This window comes from Neomonachus schauinslandi, chromosome 14 (assembly GCF_002201575.2).
Source record: "Neomonachus schauinslandi chromosome 14, ASM220157v2, whole genome shotgun sequence".
In the NCBI taxonomy this organism is placed as follows: domain Eukaryota; kingdom Metazoa; phylum Chordata; class Mammalia; order Carnivora; family Phocidae; genus Neomonachus; species Neomonachus schauinslandi.
Window position 1 is genome coordinate 58,521,806 of NC_058416.1, and position 16,686 is coordinate 58,538,491.

At 44.3% G+C, this 16,686-nt stretch overlaps 1 protein-coding gene across 4 annotated transcripts in view; it reads left to right on the top strand.

Annotated features, from left to right (window-relative positions):
- MTCL1 (microtubule crosslinking factor 1) overlaps nucleotides 1-16,686 on the top strand; it is a 130,522-nt gene that overhangs the window by 55,468 nt on the left and 58,368 nt on the right. For all 4 annotated transcript variants that reach the window (XM_044920948.1, XM_044920949.1, XM_044920950.1 and 1 more), the window contains exon 4: nucleotides 15,160-15,219. In XM_044920948.1, the coding sequence (XP_044776883.1) occupies nucleotides 15,160-15,219 (60 nt within the window). The remainder of the gene's footprint in view (nucleotides 1-15,159; nucleotides 15,220-16,686) is intronic.

The window sequence follows — 16,686 nt, forward strand, 5'->3', positions numbered from 1 at the left end:
GACAGAGAGAGACACAGCGAGAGAGGGAACACAAGCAGGGAGAGTGGGAGAGGGAGAAGCAGGCTTCCCACTGAGCAGGCAGCCTGATGTGGGGCTTGATCCCAGGACCCTGGGATCATGACCTGAGCCGAAGGCAGACGCTTAACGACTGAGCCACCTACGTGCCCCCTTTCTGTGCTTTTAATTCACGTGAGACTGCTTCCCCTCACCCCCAGGACCATCTGTGACCCTTCTAATGGGGGAGTTGAAGAGGTTCTCATTTGTCCCAGTGTGGAAACAGTCTCCTGGGAAGAAACGACGTTTAAAAAGCAGAACACCATGGTGAGACCCTTATTAAAAGAAGGTTGTCTTCTCAAACTCAGGATTTCTAAAGAAGCATGTAATTGGCATAAATTTCCAGAGAAGAGTCTTGTGTCCATAAATGACAAAGTGTTGTTATGTAGGTGTTTTGTGCTCACCAGTAACCCAGAAAACACTAGACTCGAGTCTGCAGGGTGCCCAGGCTTGAGGAGGGCAGAGTGGGAGGCACAATGGTGAGCTGTGGGTGTCCCGATTGAGAGGACGGTAGTGTGTTTGGGATTCCAGCTTCTGCAGGGGGCCCTGAAGTGCTCGTGCTTCTAGGGCCCCCGAGTCCTCAGAGGCTGGCTCTGCTCTAATTACAAAGGACAGATAAACGTGAAGTGACTCGGGCGCCTGGGTGGCTCAGTTGGTTAAGCGACTGCCTTCGGCTCAGGTCATGATCCTGGAGTCCCGGGATCGAGTCCCGCATCGGGCTCCCTGCTCAGCAGGGAGTCTGCTTCTCCCTCTGACCCTCCTCCCTCTCATGCTCTCTGTCTCTCATTCTCTCTGTCTCAAATAAATAAATAAAATCTTAAAACAAACAAACAAACAAACAAAAAAACGTGAAGTGACTCTAGTGGGGCAAGGAGTGCGTAGCCACCACTTTGCCCCCTTTTGATCCCCCAAAATATCAAGGGCACAGCATTATTTTTTGTTGTATACTCTTCTGGTCCACCTGGAACGTGAGCACAGTCAGCATGGAGTTGAGTGGCCTGCCAGGGACTCTGACCCCCTTTGCATCTGAGCTCCTTCATCAGAGAGGCAGCTCAGCTCTGTGGAGAGCCCAGGTTCAAGTCCCACCTGTGGGGATGGGTGAGTTACTTTCCCTCACATATGAAATGCGAATAATAACCCCCACCTCACAGAGGTGTTATGAGGAGGTCAGACCTTGAATATAAGGTGTTTGGCTCTAGGGGAACAAGTTATTAGATGCAGAACACAAGCAGCGAGTTTGCTAAGCTACCTGATGTTCTGGATGGTGGTCCTTTGCTGGGTGTCTTGTCACGTCACCGCGTTTGCCCTGCTGACCCACCAGAAAGCAAGTGTCAGGGTCCTGACCTATCAGTTGACACGGGCTGATAAAGTAGCGGGTCAGCTAGAGCTCTGTCTAGGGACAGAACACAATGCTTGCACTTTTCCCTGGTCTCCTCCCTCTGTCTTACCTCCAGTCTTTCCAGCTGCTTTCTCCTTTCATTCTTTTTCCTTCCCATATTTCCATAAGAAGCAATGTATTTCTGTGTATATATGCAAAAAACAAACATAAAGGATTGTAGAAGATACTCCTGCATTGCTTCCAACAAGTTTTAAGATTTGATACTTCTATTAAAAAAATCCAAATTTTCTGGTAAATTTGAGAATTTTTTTTTCCACAAATAAGTTATGACTACAGAGAAATTATGCATTTCTTATGAAGAGAGCCTGCATGTAGTAGTTGGTTAAAATGTATGGACTTAAAATATCAATAGACGAAAAACTACCTTTGGTGATATAATAAAATACAATTTTAAAATGTGCCATTGTTAAAAAAAAAGCTAGGCTCTGGAGAAGAAAACTTGCTAAAGCTTTGGTCACTGTTTAAAAGCTGCCTTCAAAACATTTACAAACAGTTTGAGTCCGTCTGAATGTGTATTTTACAGATTAAAAACAGTACTAGTGAATCTTAGCTTCTTTGCCATAAAAGGAGAGAGAGAATCTATAGTATTGTACACATGGAAAATGAAATAAATCACAAGATCTTATAGTGACACCCAAAATATAAGCTGTAGCGATCCATAGCTAGAGGTTTGTTTGAAGTGCTTTGTTATGGCTCTTAGACTATTTTAGATATAGTTTTGTTTTTTTTACTGTGCTGAAATATACATAACATAAAATTTACTATTTTTATCCTTCTTAAGTGTATATATAGTTCAGTGGCATTGGAGACATTCACAGTGTTGTGCAGCTATCACCACTATTTCTAGAACTTTCCATCATCCCAAACAGAAACTCTGCATCCATTAGACAGTAACTCCTCATTCCTCCCTCACCCAACCCCTGGTAACCTCTGTTCTACTTTCTGTCTCTATGAATTTGCCTAATCTAGGTATCCCATGTAAGTGGAATCATGCAGTATTTTTCCTTTTTTTGTCTGGCTAATTTCACATACCATGTTGTCAAGATTCATCCGTGTATCAGAATGTCCTTCCTTTTTATGGCTGAATAACATTCCGTTGTATGATCACCTCATAGTTTGTTTATCCATTCATCTGGGCACTTGGATTGCTTGCATCGTTTCGCTGTTGTGAATAATGATGCAGTAAACATTATTGAGCAAGTATCCACTTGCGTCTCTGATAATTGGTGTTTTTAAAAGGTTGAGATTTTCAAAGAGAAGGTGACAGGCCCCATCAATGAATGGCATCCACTTGCTGCCATGAAGACCAGTCCCTGGTGCTGTGTTGTGCAGTCTGGGTAGTTAAATCTGCCCTCCTGCCTGTGGATGCCGCAGACACAAAGTGCGTGGTCCACGAGCCCGAGGCAGCCACCCAGCAAATGCACAGGGGATGTGTAAACAAGATGGAGGTATCACTGTGCCCCCCACCCCAAGAAACCTTACTAATTAGTTTGAACGTGGCTTGAAGAGGGGGCATCACCACCAAGGAGCCTTCCAACAGAATGGCCCCAGTGATCTAGTCTTCTCTTAGCTGCAGGAGAGAAGGACAAATGCAAGCGATTATGGGCAGTGGATGGCATGTTACAGATATGGGGTAAGGAGGGAGGGGTTGATGAATAGCTCACGGCTTCCCTTCTTGCAGACAGAGGAGGGGGCTGTGGGGACCCCTCCCTCCCTCGCAGGGCCGGAGACAGCAGCCAAAACGGAGGAATGAGAAGGTATCTACAGAAGGGCACAGGGTGTGGCAGAAGGGTACCAAGTGGGGACCCTCCATGTGTGGCTAACAGACATGAGATCTGAGGCTCTGGAGACAGATGAGAAGGGGAAGTGAGCGTGAGAAAAGAGGATGACACAGGAGGGGTGGGTGTGCAGGGAAAGTCTGCCCCTTGAAGGCTGCGTCTGCACCACTGGTCGTCACCACCGCTGCTTCTGTGCTCCCTTGCATTGCAGCTTCTACACATACTTTCTCCTTTTTTAAAAATTTTTAAAAAGATTTTTAAAGTTTATTTATTTGAGAGAGACAGAGACAGTGAGAAAGCACAGCGGGGAGAAGAGGGAAAAGCAGGCTCCCCGCTGAGCAGGGAGCCCAACACATGGGGCTCCATCCCAGGACCCCAGGATCATGACCTGAGCCCAAGGCAGACACTTAACTGACTGAGCCACCCAGGGGCCCCCGGAAGAGCTTTCATGATCTCTTTTCTCTTGATTTCCCTGTCCCCTGCTTCATGCTCTGCCTTATCCCTCCCTTCCGCCCATCTCCCTCAGCTTAATTATTCACTTTTTGCTAATATGTCAAAGAACACCCTTGTTGGTCACAAAGAGGAGTGCCTCCCTCTGAGAGTTAGGCTCTGATAGGATCTGATGGGGAGGGAGAGCATGTGTCCCCATTTTTATCCTCATGGTTGGACTCATCCTTCGCATCTTTGCTGGTGGCTCTTGGCACACGTAAGTGCGTTGTGGGAAATCTGACTTACTCACTCCCTGAAATGATAGAAGTACCATCTACTCAGAGTGGGAGAGAATTTCTTTCTAAGTTAAAATTTCCTCTGTGACTTGGTAACAGACCATAGCAAGATTTTAGGTGACCTGTGATACAAATTTAAAGTTCTAAAATAGCCCATTTCTATTACATATGCCAAAAAAAAGAATATAAGGAAACCACACAGTTGACACTGCAAGCATACATTTCTCATGTAGCCGGAAAAAGACATTTTTGTGAACATTGGTTTTGCTGCCGTAGAAAGAAGAAAGCCGGAATGAATAATAATGGTTTTTGCTCTCTACTTTGGGGGAAAAAAAGATGATTAGCATCTGAAAATATTAATCAAGAAAAGAATTATAATTGGTTAGCTAATGTTTGCTTTTCATGGCTATGACAATCACTTATTAAGCATATTATCTCATTTAGTCCTTACAAGAAACCTTTATCTAAAATAGGTATTATATTATTACCACTTTTAAATAAGGAAATTGGGGTACCAGGAGTTCAAGGAACTAGCCCAGGGTCACGGACTACCAGTGATGTGCCTGGATTTAGACATGAATGCCCATGGTCTTCGACCACCTTTCCCTTTTACACACATAACATACATGTTTTCATATGCTTGCTGGAAAACTAAAAATTCATGAAGATGTGGACCAATCTTGGAATCCAAAAAACTTATTCAAATTTGTGAAGTTTCTCTAAAGCCATACTATGAAAGCTTTTTAAAGCCAATTGAGGGTGGCACCTGGGTGGTTCAGTCGGTTAAGCACCCGACTCTTGATCTCAGCTCAGGTCATGATCTCAGGGACATGAGTTCAAGTCCCACCTTGGGCTCCACGCTGGGTGTAGTGCCTACTTAAAAAAACCATTGAAATTACACATTCAACTCTGAGAGCTCTCAGGTGTAGGTACTGCAGATGGTAAAGGAAGAAATAAAATGCCTAAAAGGAGAGTTAGAGTGAATTAGTGGAGTACAGAGATGCGTGACCAAAACCCTGTGGAAGTGTGAGCTGAGTGGCACACAGAAAAAGTCAGTGGACATCCGCTGGGATGAAACAAGACCTTTCCACTGGTATTTTCCCATTTGCACATTAGTTACTTAAACCTCTAGAGGACTCTTTCTGTGAGTGCCAGCTAATTTTCTGATGCACTGTGGGACCCTCTCCCGCCCTCCCCCTCCCCCCCCCCCAAGCCCCGTTGATGTGCGGCGCTGGCCAGGCAGGCGGGAGTGGAGGGGCCGGCACCTGGTTGTGACTTTCCTTCTGTGACATGTGTAAGGTTTCGTGGTGTGAGGAGGATGGACACATGGTGCCATCCCACCAAGTGCAGGAACTTGTTCTGGTGAACCCGAGGGGCCAGAGATGTCTAAACGGAGGGCTGTTGGGCAAAGCAAAGACACCTCAGCCCCCAGTCGTCCTGCACTTTAGAGACAACACCTCCCCTGCCACACACACACATCCTTGGCTGCATCAGGGAAGCTTCACAAGGTTACCGTCATGCCTGCTGTCCATCCTGGAGAGTGTGAGAGGTAAGGTGACGTGGGCATGTGTGGTCTCCCCTTCTCCTCTCCACGCTTCCCAACCCAGGCTGCTGTGGTGGGGAGTGATTTTGCTGAAGAGGAGAATCCGAGGGTCTGAAGGTTGGAGGGACCAGGGACATCTGCTCTCACCCTGGGACAGGCGAGGGCTCAGAAGCAGGCACACAGGCTTGTCAGAGATGAGTGATCTTCCCAGCAGGCTGCGGCCCCGAAGCTGCATCAGAGAAGGAAGCAGGATGAGCTTGCAGGCAGACGGTGCTTCCTGATTAAGCCTCTGTCCTCTGTCAACTCAGAAGCCATTAGGATCTGGTTTGATTGCACAAATGGATTTACATACAGCCCCAGGAGGAGCCATCCTAACAAAAGGCTGTTGCGAATCCAAATAAAGAATATGTTTGCTCCTGGCCTCTGTGACATGGCCACTGTCACTGTCAGAGTCTGAAGTGAGGACTTTGCAGGTGGCCGCTCTGCTTTCACTGTTGAGGGCTGCAGTGGACACACCTGCTCTGGTAGCCGATTGTGTTTTTAAGCAGTCTGGGTGTTCTGTCTCATGGATATGAGATGCCAGCAGAAATATGCATGGTTGGGTGTCAAGCTTCTTTACCGTGTGTTCACAGAAGACAGCACCACAGCTGATAAAACTGGCTTCCTTGCTCTTACTCCCCAGAACCCAGGGCTGTCTGCTTTCTTCCACAGAATGCTGCTCCAACCCAGGGCCTTCCCTCTGCTCTGCTCTGTGCCTGTCCTTAGCCAGGGGCCACTATTCCTGCCGTGATGTTCTGTTCCTCCCAGGTTACAATCTGCTGGAAGCATGTCTCTTTCCCTGTGCTCACTGGCTGGGCCACCTCAGAAGGCAGGGGTAGCCAGTCCCTTCCAACAGTGTCCCAACAGCTCCTGGGCCCCGAGGGGTTTCTCATGCTGCAAGAGCAAGTAGCATCCTGCCCCTCACCCCGAAGCTCAGTGACTGTCTTGCGTAATTGAATCCTCTGCAGTCCCCCAAACGGTGGTGCAGACTAACAGGGAATAGAGAGGGCTTTGGCTCCATAGAAGTCACGAAACTGTGGGGTAAGCATCTCCAGTCTCCCCTCCAATCACTGAAGAGTGTGCCTTGGTGTTAGAGGTGGAAATCCAAGGTGCTCTGGTTTGGAGATGAGAATTGCAGATGATTTACCAAAGGGGCAGGATTGGCTTTATGCAGAATGCTAGCCAGGGATGCTTTCTAGATTTCAGAGCCTTGGGTGGATGATTAAAGGAACTGAGCAGTGCCTCCAGGACAGACATGGGTCAGCAAGTCAGCCTCGGCTTGGTCAGGGAGCCTCTCCAAGAGGAAGCCTTCAGCTGGGGAGGTGATTAGAATCTCAGATCCATTTGCTATCCCCAGATGTCTGTTAGGCCCTCCTTTGTCCTCTGTGTGAAAATATATTTGATGATCTCCAGCAGCACAGAGCTAATCCTGCCTGGGGGCTAATCCCTTAGCTTAATTTCCTCTCTGTCTCACTTGAGGGCTAAAGGTCCATCAGTCTTGTGCCTTGCTTCCAGGGGAGACCGGGCCAAAAAAAACATAGTATTAGGTTTAGTGGGTGTGTTTGCATTTTGGGTCAATTCTCTTATCCTTAAAATATAAGGATTTTTCTGATTTGAAAAAGTAATATATAATCATTTTGACTGTTAGAAATAAAAAAAATATATAAGGAAAAACATGAAGTCACCTGTAATGCTGCTGCCAATTGCTAAGATCTGTTAGCATTTTAGTGTATTTGCTTCTAAATATTTCAAAGACAAAAGTATTTAATCTTGATGAGATAATTAAATTTATGTTTTTATCCTACATCTCAAAGATTGGCATTTTATGAAAAACTTTAGTATTTTAACTTTATTTAAACTTTAGATTTTTAGTAATCATAATTTTTAATGGCTGTATAATATTATATCAACTCTTTTCAGTGAAATTGGGTATTTATGTGCATAATTTTTTTTCCAACACTATGGAAATTTTCAAACATATAGTGAACACCTGTATACTCACCATCTAAATTCTGCATTAACATTTTATAATACTTGATTTATTATATATTTATCTAGCCATCTATTTATCTATTAACCCATCTTATTTTTTTGAAAATGTAGACACCAATTCATTTTCCTTAAATATACATTATTAACCAGAACTTAATTTTTGCTTATACTTTTTTTTGAGTTAATTTATGTATATTGAAATGCACAGATCTTAAATTTATATTCACTGAGTTTTGACAAATGTGTGCATAAATTTTAATAGTATAATAGCACACTCTATTATTTAGAACTATAACTCAGAGTCAATTTAGAAGGTCCAAAGGGTGTTATGGCTGGTTATTATGAAATATACCACAGGTAATTCAGAACTTTTTCATGTGCTCTTTTTTTCAAAAGCTGAACAAAGTACTAAATATTTTCTTATGTTACATGCACCTGAAAAAAAATGAGTGATCAATTTTCTCCGAAAAGGGAGCAATGTTTTAATATATCATTTATTTGTACTTTTTGGCTTTTCTTTTTTAAAAGTAAGCTCTACACCCAGTGTGGGGCTCAAACTCATGACCCCAAGGTCCAGAGTCACACCAGCCAGGCACCCCGGCTTTGTTTTGTTTTTCAAAGTACTAACTTTTTTGTATTATTTTGTTAGACTGGGAAATAACCTCCCTCTCTCAATGGACTAGTATATTTTTTCCAGACCAGTGGGAGCCAGGAACAGATTATTATTAATAAGACACAAACCTTATCTTCAGTTCTGATTGGCAAATAGTATACATTTTTATAGATTTTCAACTTTTATGAATGCCCAAGGGCCACTTATTTGTCACCTACTAGATGAGTCCGTAGAAGCTTCTGAAATACAGATTCTAATTCAATATTTCCTGTACTGCTTGGTGGTGTTGCTGAGTGCCTAGATGTATGTGTGCACACTGGGAATTCCTATAATTTGGGGGAAGGACACCTTATCTTTTTTTTGTACCATCATCGTTTTGGTCTTGCGATGGTCATGATTTTCCTTTTTCTGTTTGCATATTAATGATAATTTACACTGTGGCTTTATCACCTTCAGTTTCATTTATTTTGTGTTTGGCTGAGACTACCATGCTGTAGTATGTTTTAGCCACAATTTTCCAATTCCTAGGCCTCAGGATGAATGTCTCTGGGACTTAAAATGCATCAACCAGCCCCGACTGCAAAGCAGATGTGTGTCACATTGCCCAAATGTGCACAAGCAGCAACCTGCCATTTTTATCACCATGTTCTCTTCCCAAGAGAAGGTGGCATTTAGTAGGCAGCCTGGGTGTGCTGGTGGTCTCTGTCCCTCCCAGGTGGGTCTTGCAGCCTGGACAGTGTGGCTTGTGGCCAGGCTGTTCTCCTTCTGGCCTTCTCCCTCTTTGCCTTGGGTGCTGGGATCCAAACCAACTCTGACTTTTATGGCTGTACCCTTCTTCAGCCAGAGCGTCTCAGTATAGTCTCCTCTTCTCCTCACTTACTTTGTGGTATTTTGTCCTCTGATAATAGTTTCTGTCTTTTCCATATAAGGACCTGTGCTGTCTGCAGCCTCAGATCCTCAGAAACCCGTGCCAACAAATATTTCATGGCCATGAGGTACCTTGTGAGCATAGCAGTTTGCAACCATTCTGGTAATAGTTCTTTGTGCTCTTCCGCTAGAGAAAGGAGAGACTCTTTGTTTGAGAAGACTCAGTAATTTGGGGCTCAAAAACCTCAAGAAAACAAAAAGAAAAGCAGTCCAAATTGGCAGATTGGGCTGTCAGAGGCACAGAGGGCAGCCTGGAGGGTCTCAGGGCTGTGACTGTGAATGAGAGGGTGGAGTCAGGCTCAGGTTGGAGCCCCATCTCTGAGTTTGTGGCATCTTGAAACATCACCTAACTTCTGACTGTGTTTTCTCATCTGTTAATCAGTGATAATAATGCATGCCTCTCAGGGCTTTTGTGAGGATGAGATTAGATCAGACACATAAAGAAGTTTAGTGGGGCACCTGAGTGGTTCAGTCCATTGAGCATCTGACTCTTGATTTCAGCTCAGGTCATGATCTCAGGGTCGTGGGATCGAGCCCCAGGTCAGGCTCTACACTCAATGGGGAGTCTGCTTGAGATTCTCCCTCTCCCTCTGCCCCACCCCTATAATTAAAAGGAAGGGAGGGAGGGAGGGTGGGAGGAAGGAAGGAAGGGTGAGTTTAGCATTGCCCCTGGAGTGAGGATGTGCCTAACAAACGGTTAATTGTTAATATCCATCATTATTCTCCCAAACGGCCAAGGAGAAAGTGTTTCTGCCCAGTTGTGGCCATGGAGGGTGTAAATCCAAGGGGGGCTGTGTTTACAGGGCCCTGCAGTGTAACAGTGTGCAGTAGACTTCAGCTGAATGGTGTGATGGGAATCCGTCTCCCTGGGAGCCGTCTAGAGGCAAGTGAAGAGAAGGAAGAGTAAAAGGTATCCACCAGCCAGTACCTGGTGCTTCTAACTGAAGGAGAAGCTAATAAGTCTTATCCTTCACATCTCATAACACTTAAGTGAGGACTAATGTGGTTGAGAGAATCTTGGTAACTTTCTCCTAAACAGAAAGAAGGCCTATGCACTTCATTTTCATACTCTGATTTTATAAGCACATGTGCTATAAATCAGTCCCAAAAACTTAAAAAACTTTCTAAATAATAAGGGTCTGTAAGAATTCTGAAAGTTGTCTGCCTACATCTGTACCCTCCTTCCCATCCTCACTCATGATTCACAGCATCCTAATTTTTGTCTCTTTTTATTACCAATCTAAATTTTAAGCCCAAAGCCTGTCTCTGAAACACTTAAGCAATTGAGAGCATGTTTGTTTTTTTTTCTGAAATTGCCTGGAAGAAACTGGCTGACTTAAAATAGAAACATTAAGAAATGACTTGAAAGTCCAAATAATTGTCTAACTTCATATTTTATTTAATCATTTTCAGTACTCAGCAAATGCATCAGCCTTAGATGGATTCAATTTGGAGTTAGAAACTCAAGTTTTCCCCCTTTCAATAGGAATTTAGAGTTGATTTGCTGGCAGTTGGCCAGAATAAAAAGAAAGAGTCGAATGAATCAGCAGGCAAGTCCCCCATTCTGGGTTCAGTTTATTTGATGGTCAACATTTTCCTCTTTTTCTTATTGTTTCTTGGAAGAGATTCTCCCCTGGATCTCTGAATCATCTAGAGAAATGAATTGGCCATGAATCACGTGCACACAAATCATCCTACACCCAGGGTCCCTTGGCCAGTATACCCAAAGCACTCAGCTCTCTGCCCTGGATGAGACTCGCAGCAGGTGAGCCTGGGAAGACACCGTACCCCAGGCTGGGGGCCTTGTGACCCCATGGCAGTCGGTGAGGGAGCCAGATGCCAGGGACCTGCAGTACAGTGGGGCACCTGGCAGGTTTCCTCACTCCTCAGGCGGTTTCCTGGTCTTTTAAAACAATATACATATAGATTATACATATATAGGTTATACCTGAAGTGCTGGGTTAATAAAAACAATGTCAGCCTACAGAAAGAGATCCAAGAACCTGGTAAATAATTTATGATAAAACACCACTGCAGTCCTACATAGGAGATCAGTGATGGCCTCTTTTCTCTGACCTGTTTAATAATTTCCTCGTGTTTTTTTTTTAATTGTAAAGGAAATAGTATTCACTGTAGGTAATTTGGAGACTATAAAAAGCCACAAAAAAGAAAATGAAAATCACTCGTAATTCTATCACCTGAGGATGAACACTGTTAACACTTGATATCTGTTTCTCCAGTCTGCTTTGCTAACATATCTGTATTTATATTTTATTAGATATAAATTGAAATTACAAAATACATGATGTTTGCAACCTGTGTTTTTCTTTTAATGCGTTGTATTTCCCGAATCTTTAAGTATTCTTCAAAAACATAATTTTAACACCCTCCACAGTACTCACTCACTATTATAAAAGGTAGTGTGATCAGCATTCTTACCCATAAATCTTCCCTCGGTATCTCTGCATGTTTCCTTAGGCCAGCAGAAATTATTTTGTTCTTGTTTCCTTTCTTATTGTCTGACTCTCTGCACTCTCATGACAGCTCCTTAGAAATAAGGACTTGTCACTCTGTTGCTCAGACAAGGCAACATAGTAGATGCTGGATTAACACTGGGTGAGTCAAGGCCATCTTAGTCATGGGAATTTAGCCGATTCTTTCCAGAAGTGGAATTCTCAGCTCACAACGTGTGCATTTGCCTGGCTCAGTTGCCTACCTGAAATGCTGTGGGAGTCCCCACCCTCACTGATCTGGATGGAAGTGCCCACTTCTGTGGACACTTGCTAACGCATATGTCTTTTGGTCTGTAAACCTCTCAGTGAAAAAATGATATTTTATTTCAATTGCTAGTAATCATGTGTTTGTTGGCCCTTTAATTCTTTAATTAAAGTGGTTTTCCTGTTGCTTGCAAAATATTACTCTTTTGTCTGTCTTGCACTAGAAAAATTTTTTTCCATTTTGTCATTTTCTTTTTAATACTCTAATTTTTTTTTGAATACATAAAAATTTAAAATCTTACCGATCCACTTGATCAATCTTTTCCTTGGATGTTTTGGCTTTTGTTTCTGTGTTTATAAAGGCTAGGCCCCAAGAACAAACAGAAATTAGTCCCTTTTCTTTCTTGTTCCTTTATGATTCCTTATATCTAGATTTTTAATTCATCTGGAATTTTTTTTTGATACCTTGTATTGATCTTGCTTTTTTTTTCCCTGTGCTAGCCAGTTGTTTCTACAGCATATACCAAATAGCCCATTCTTTCTCTCATTTTTCAGATGCTACCTGTATCAATTGTTAAAATCTCATATACTCTCAAATTTATTTCTGAGCTTTCTGTTTTGTTCCATTTATCTGACTACTTTTGTACCAGCACCAAACCATTATATTGTATTTCTACACCTAATAGTGCAAACGGACTGTCATTATTCTTCCTCTTCAAAGTGTTCTTGGCTGTTTTTACCAATTTATTTTTCTAGGTCAGAGGTCAGCCAACTTTCTGAAAAGAGCCAGATAGTAAATGCTGGGGGCTCTGCAGGCCATTGTCACTGCTACTCAGCTGTGCTTCTGTAGTACAAAGTAGAAATAGACAGTAATAAACAAGGCTGTGTTCCAGTGAAACTCATTTATAAAACAGGCTGTGGGGTGATTTGTCCTGAAGGCCTTAGTTTTCCAGCCCCTGTTCAAGATGAATTTTTGAGTCATTGTGTCAAATCTTTCCATATTCTTACCTCCCTCACATATACACAAATAACATTTGTGTGTGAGTATATGTGTGTATGTGTATACATACTAATAAATACTTTTTGTGTATATATTACATTATATATATGGAAGGAAAGAGGAATTTGGTTAATATGACATCATACTTACAATGATGTGGGAGAAATGTGACATCTTGATAAAATAGGGTCTTTCCCTTGGACAGCATCAAGCATTCCTTTATGTCCAGCACCAAAATTGTATGGTTTCTTTCACAGAGGTCCTGCCAATTTCTGGTTAACTTTAATCTTTGCGTTGTTTTTCATTGTAGTTGAAACTGTGACTGGGATCTGTGTTGGGGATCCCACGGCCCCCCACCTGTTCCATGATTCGCTAGAAGGATCACAGGACTCCAAGGCAGTTGCATTCAAGGCTCAGCAAGGGGAAAGACCCATCAAGTGGGTGGGAGGAATCTGTGCACAGACAGGCTCCCCATTGGCTGCCTCCCAGCAGGAGGGCTCACCCAGGTCCTTCCTCCCCCTACCACCCCCTCAAACACAACACCATAATTCTCCTGTCTCCACTTCTAGCTTTCATCTTCCTTCCAGATAATTTCCTTTCAGGTATGCAGAATGTACTTTGCATTCACTGGGAGAACGTGATGCAGTGCAGGGTGGCTTGCAGAGGGCAGGCTCACTGCACTGACCTGGGTCCCAGAATTAAATCCCATAGGCTGAAGCCTTCCTTGGGAATGGTTTCTCTCCCCTGCTTCTTTATGGAAACTCTTCTCTGTAGTGAATCATCAGAAGTGTTCATCTCATTCAGCTCATTCCAATCAAAGAAACTGCTTTGTTGCAGTGTGAAGAATCTTGGAAAGCCTACAGACTCTGGATGGTAAATCTCAAGCCCTTCTTAAGACAGGCTTAACATAACCTGTTGGAAGAGGCTGGTTCTCTTTGTAGTTTGGCCCTGCTTTTACCAAAAAGGCTAAAGGAAACAAAGCTGCTTCTGCAGGTGGGGTTCAGCAATCTGTTTCCACACACCCCACCTTGGCTGGCCCAGGAGTACCCACACACCATGCTGATTCTGTAACCTTCTCACCCTCTCTCAATTACCGTTTTTTTTCTCCAGGGCTCTGGCCTCCTAGAGGCTAAGGGGTGGCTGGAATTTTAATTGTTTCATAACCCCGAAATTCATCCGGTAAATGGCACTCCCTGGCCTTCTGTGAGTGAGGCACTTTGAATGTAAACGGAACTGAATTCATTACCTTAGGTCTGACCCTGATGTAAGTGACTTGCGTGGGAGCCTCCTTCCCAGGCTGTTTGGGGGGGGGGGGGGGGGGGGGGTTGCAGCAAAGGAATGTGCAGAGAGGCTCTGAGCCCCCTTGAGATGAACTCCCAGAGGATCCAAGGTTCCAGGTCTGTGCCTGGTGCCTCATGTAGGGCAAGGCTGCAGAGGGAAGGGGGCAGCTGTCAGGGAGAACCCCTTCCCTCTCACAGGCTTGCTGGGGTCTGAATGAGAGCCGGCAAGTCTTAAACTTTCCAAACTGCCTTCTCCTGGCTTATCTCAGGATTCCGTTCATCTTTTCAGGTTTCACATACTTTTGTCTCCCCCCTAGGATGCTTCTCGATCTGCTGGCCAGTTCTTTCAGTCTTCATAGCTTACTTTAGCAGGGACTGTCTTGGCTCCCTGCTATTCCATTTCAGACATCCCTGGCCCTTTTATTTATATTCATGTTTGTATTTCAGACACATTTCTTGCTGATAGGAGGCAGAGGTGCACTGCACCGTATGTAAAACTAGGCAGGGACCCAGCCCACTGAAGGGACACAGCCACAGCCACGTCACATGAATAACTTATGGACTTACAAGAACTTGAAGATGTAGGTTTAGTCATGAATTGAAGGGGGCTGCGTTGCAACCTGGATTAGGTTTTCTCCATAAACACAGGCCACCCTTCTCTCCCTTCCTACCACTGTGTTATCTGGTCATTTACCCATAGGCACTCAGGAAGCACCTATTAATTTTGATATTTGCCCCCCCCAAAACGTAATTATTATGGAAGGTAAAGCAGCTCCAGAAATATTACATATCTGTTTTCAAAACTTTCTACCATCTTCCCCCCACTATTATCCACAAATTATCCAAACCACCCTCCCTTCTCATTAAACTGAATAATTGAGGAATACTCCAAATACAATCATGAGGGTTCAGAGGCCTAGCCAAGCCTATTCAACAGCATTTAAACATTGACTCTAAGTGGTTCCTTGATTCCAGTGGAAAAAAAAAAAGTGCCTCCATCCATTGTGTGTATCCCCTACCAGTGGGGATGGTGTGAGCCTGGTGCCTGCATGTGACCCCTCTGTAACAGAATGTCCCTTGGACCTATTTCAGAGTTCCCTGAAAAGAAGAGGCAGCCGGGAAACATACAAAGAAAAGAAAACCCTTAACCAGGTAAGCAGAGGGATCCTTCTTGTGTTATAGCTCCTCAAGGGGCAATCACCTCATTCTGAATTGTCTCAAAAGCATTAGCATTGCCTTTAAAATATTCAAAGAAACATTACTTGCCAAAAAATGGGGACTCACTCAAAACCTCCACGGGGTGAAAACGTTCACTCTAAACCACCAGCTCCTCTGTTTTGTTTCTCACACTGATGAGCTGGTGACGTCTTCAAGAAAGACAAGAACAAATGGACTCTGTGAAACATAATTTGGTGTAATTCAGGGCTCTCTGGTAGTACTCACAACTGGTGAAACGTATTCTGGCCTTCAAAGTCATTCACACAGTAAAATAATACAGCTACTGTGGTGTTGGGTCATTCATAAGGCATTGTTTTCAGTGTTGGGTTGTTTTTTTGGGGTTTTTGTTTTTGTTTTTGTTTTAATGTGCAAGCTGAACAGTATCCCAAACTGTCCTAATTGAACGTGCAGTGTTCTCTCCGGGGGATGGTAAAAGCATCAGCCTTTCCGTGTACACAGTTTGTGTTCTGCAGAAATGCCTGAGCTCTTCTGAACATTTGCTTTACTAGATTCCTTACTTTTTTTTTTTTGGAAAAAAAGTGAATGCTGCTGGTATTAGGTATCAGAGAGAACAAAGGCAGGAGTGGCTGTCAGCTCCCCGAGCTCTCAGAGCAAGTAGTAATTAGAGAGGTGCAAGGAGTCCGGGTAACAAGAGCTCCGCCGGCCTGCCCTGTGAACTCCACCGTCGATCTGCTTTGTTGTGCCCTTAGCCAAACTCACTGATGCCCGGAATGTCCTTCAAGGAGGACTGGGCCATGGGAACAGTGGGAATGCCCAAGATTAACCTTTCTTCTCTGCCCTCGCTCCTCTCCTTATCTCACTTGGCGCCTGCTAATAACGGGGAAATAAAAAACTGCAGTCCCTGGGCTGGGGGCTTGGAACCTCCTGGGCTTCGAGGATGTCTCAGCTTCCTGGCTCTTGAGCAGGGCAGATCTCCCTTAGGAGGGTAAGCACTTCCCCGTTCCGGACTGAGTGGCATGGCGCCGCGTTCACCAGGGGGTCGCTCGGGCTGAGAACGGCCGCCGCTGCCCCTGGCAGGCTCTCAGAACTCCTCCGGGCACCGGGAATGTGTTATGTTCCCCCTCCGCCTGCGCTATCATTGAGAAAAAGGAGTATTCTGTCCAGCAGAGTGGTGGACCCGAGCGCCTTGGAAACTGCAGGTCTGCAACCAAAACTCAAAGGAAACCGGCACCCCGGCGCAAGGTAGGAACGCGAGTAGTCAGCGCTTGGGGTGCTGGCTAGATGTCAGACTTGCAAGCCAAAGAATATATACCCAGAGCGATATATTTTTGCTGCTTGACAAGGCCTTTCCAGCTGCTGGTGGTGGTGGTGGTGGTGGTTGTGTTGGTGGTGCTGGTGGTGGTCCCCTGTGTGTCCTCCTCTCCGTGCTGTGCTTGCCTT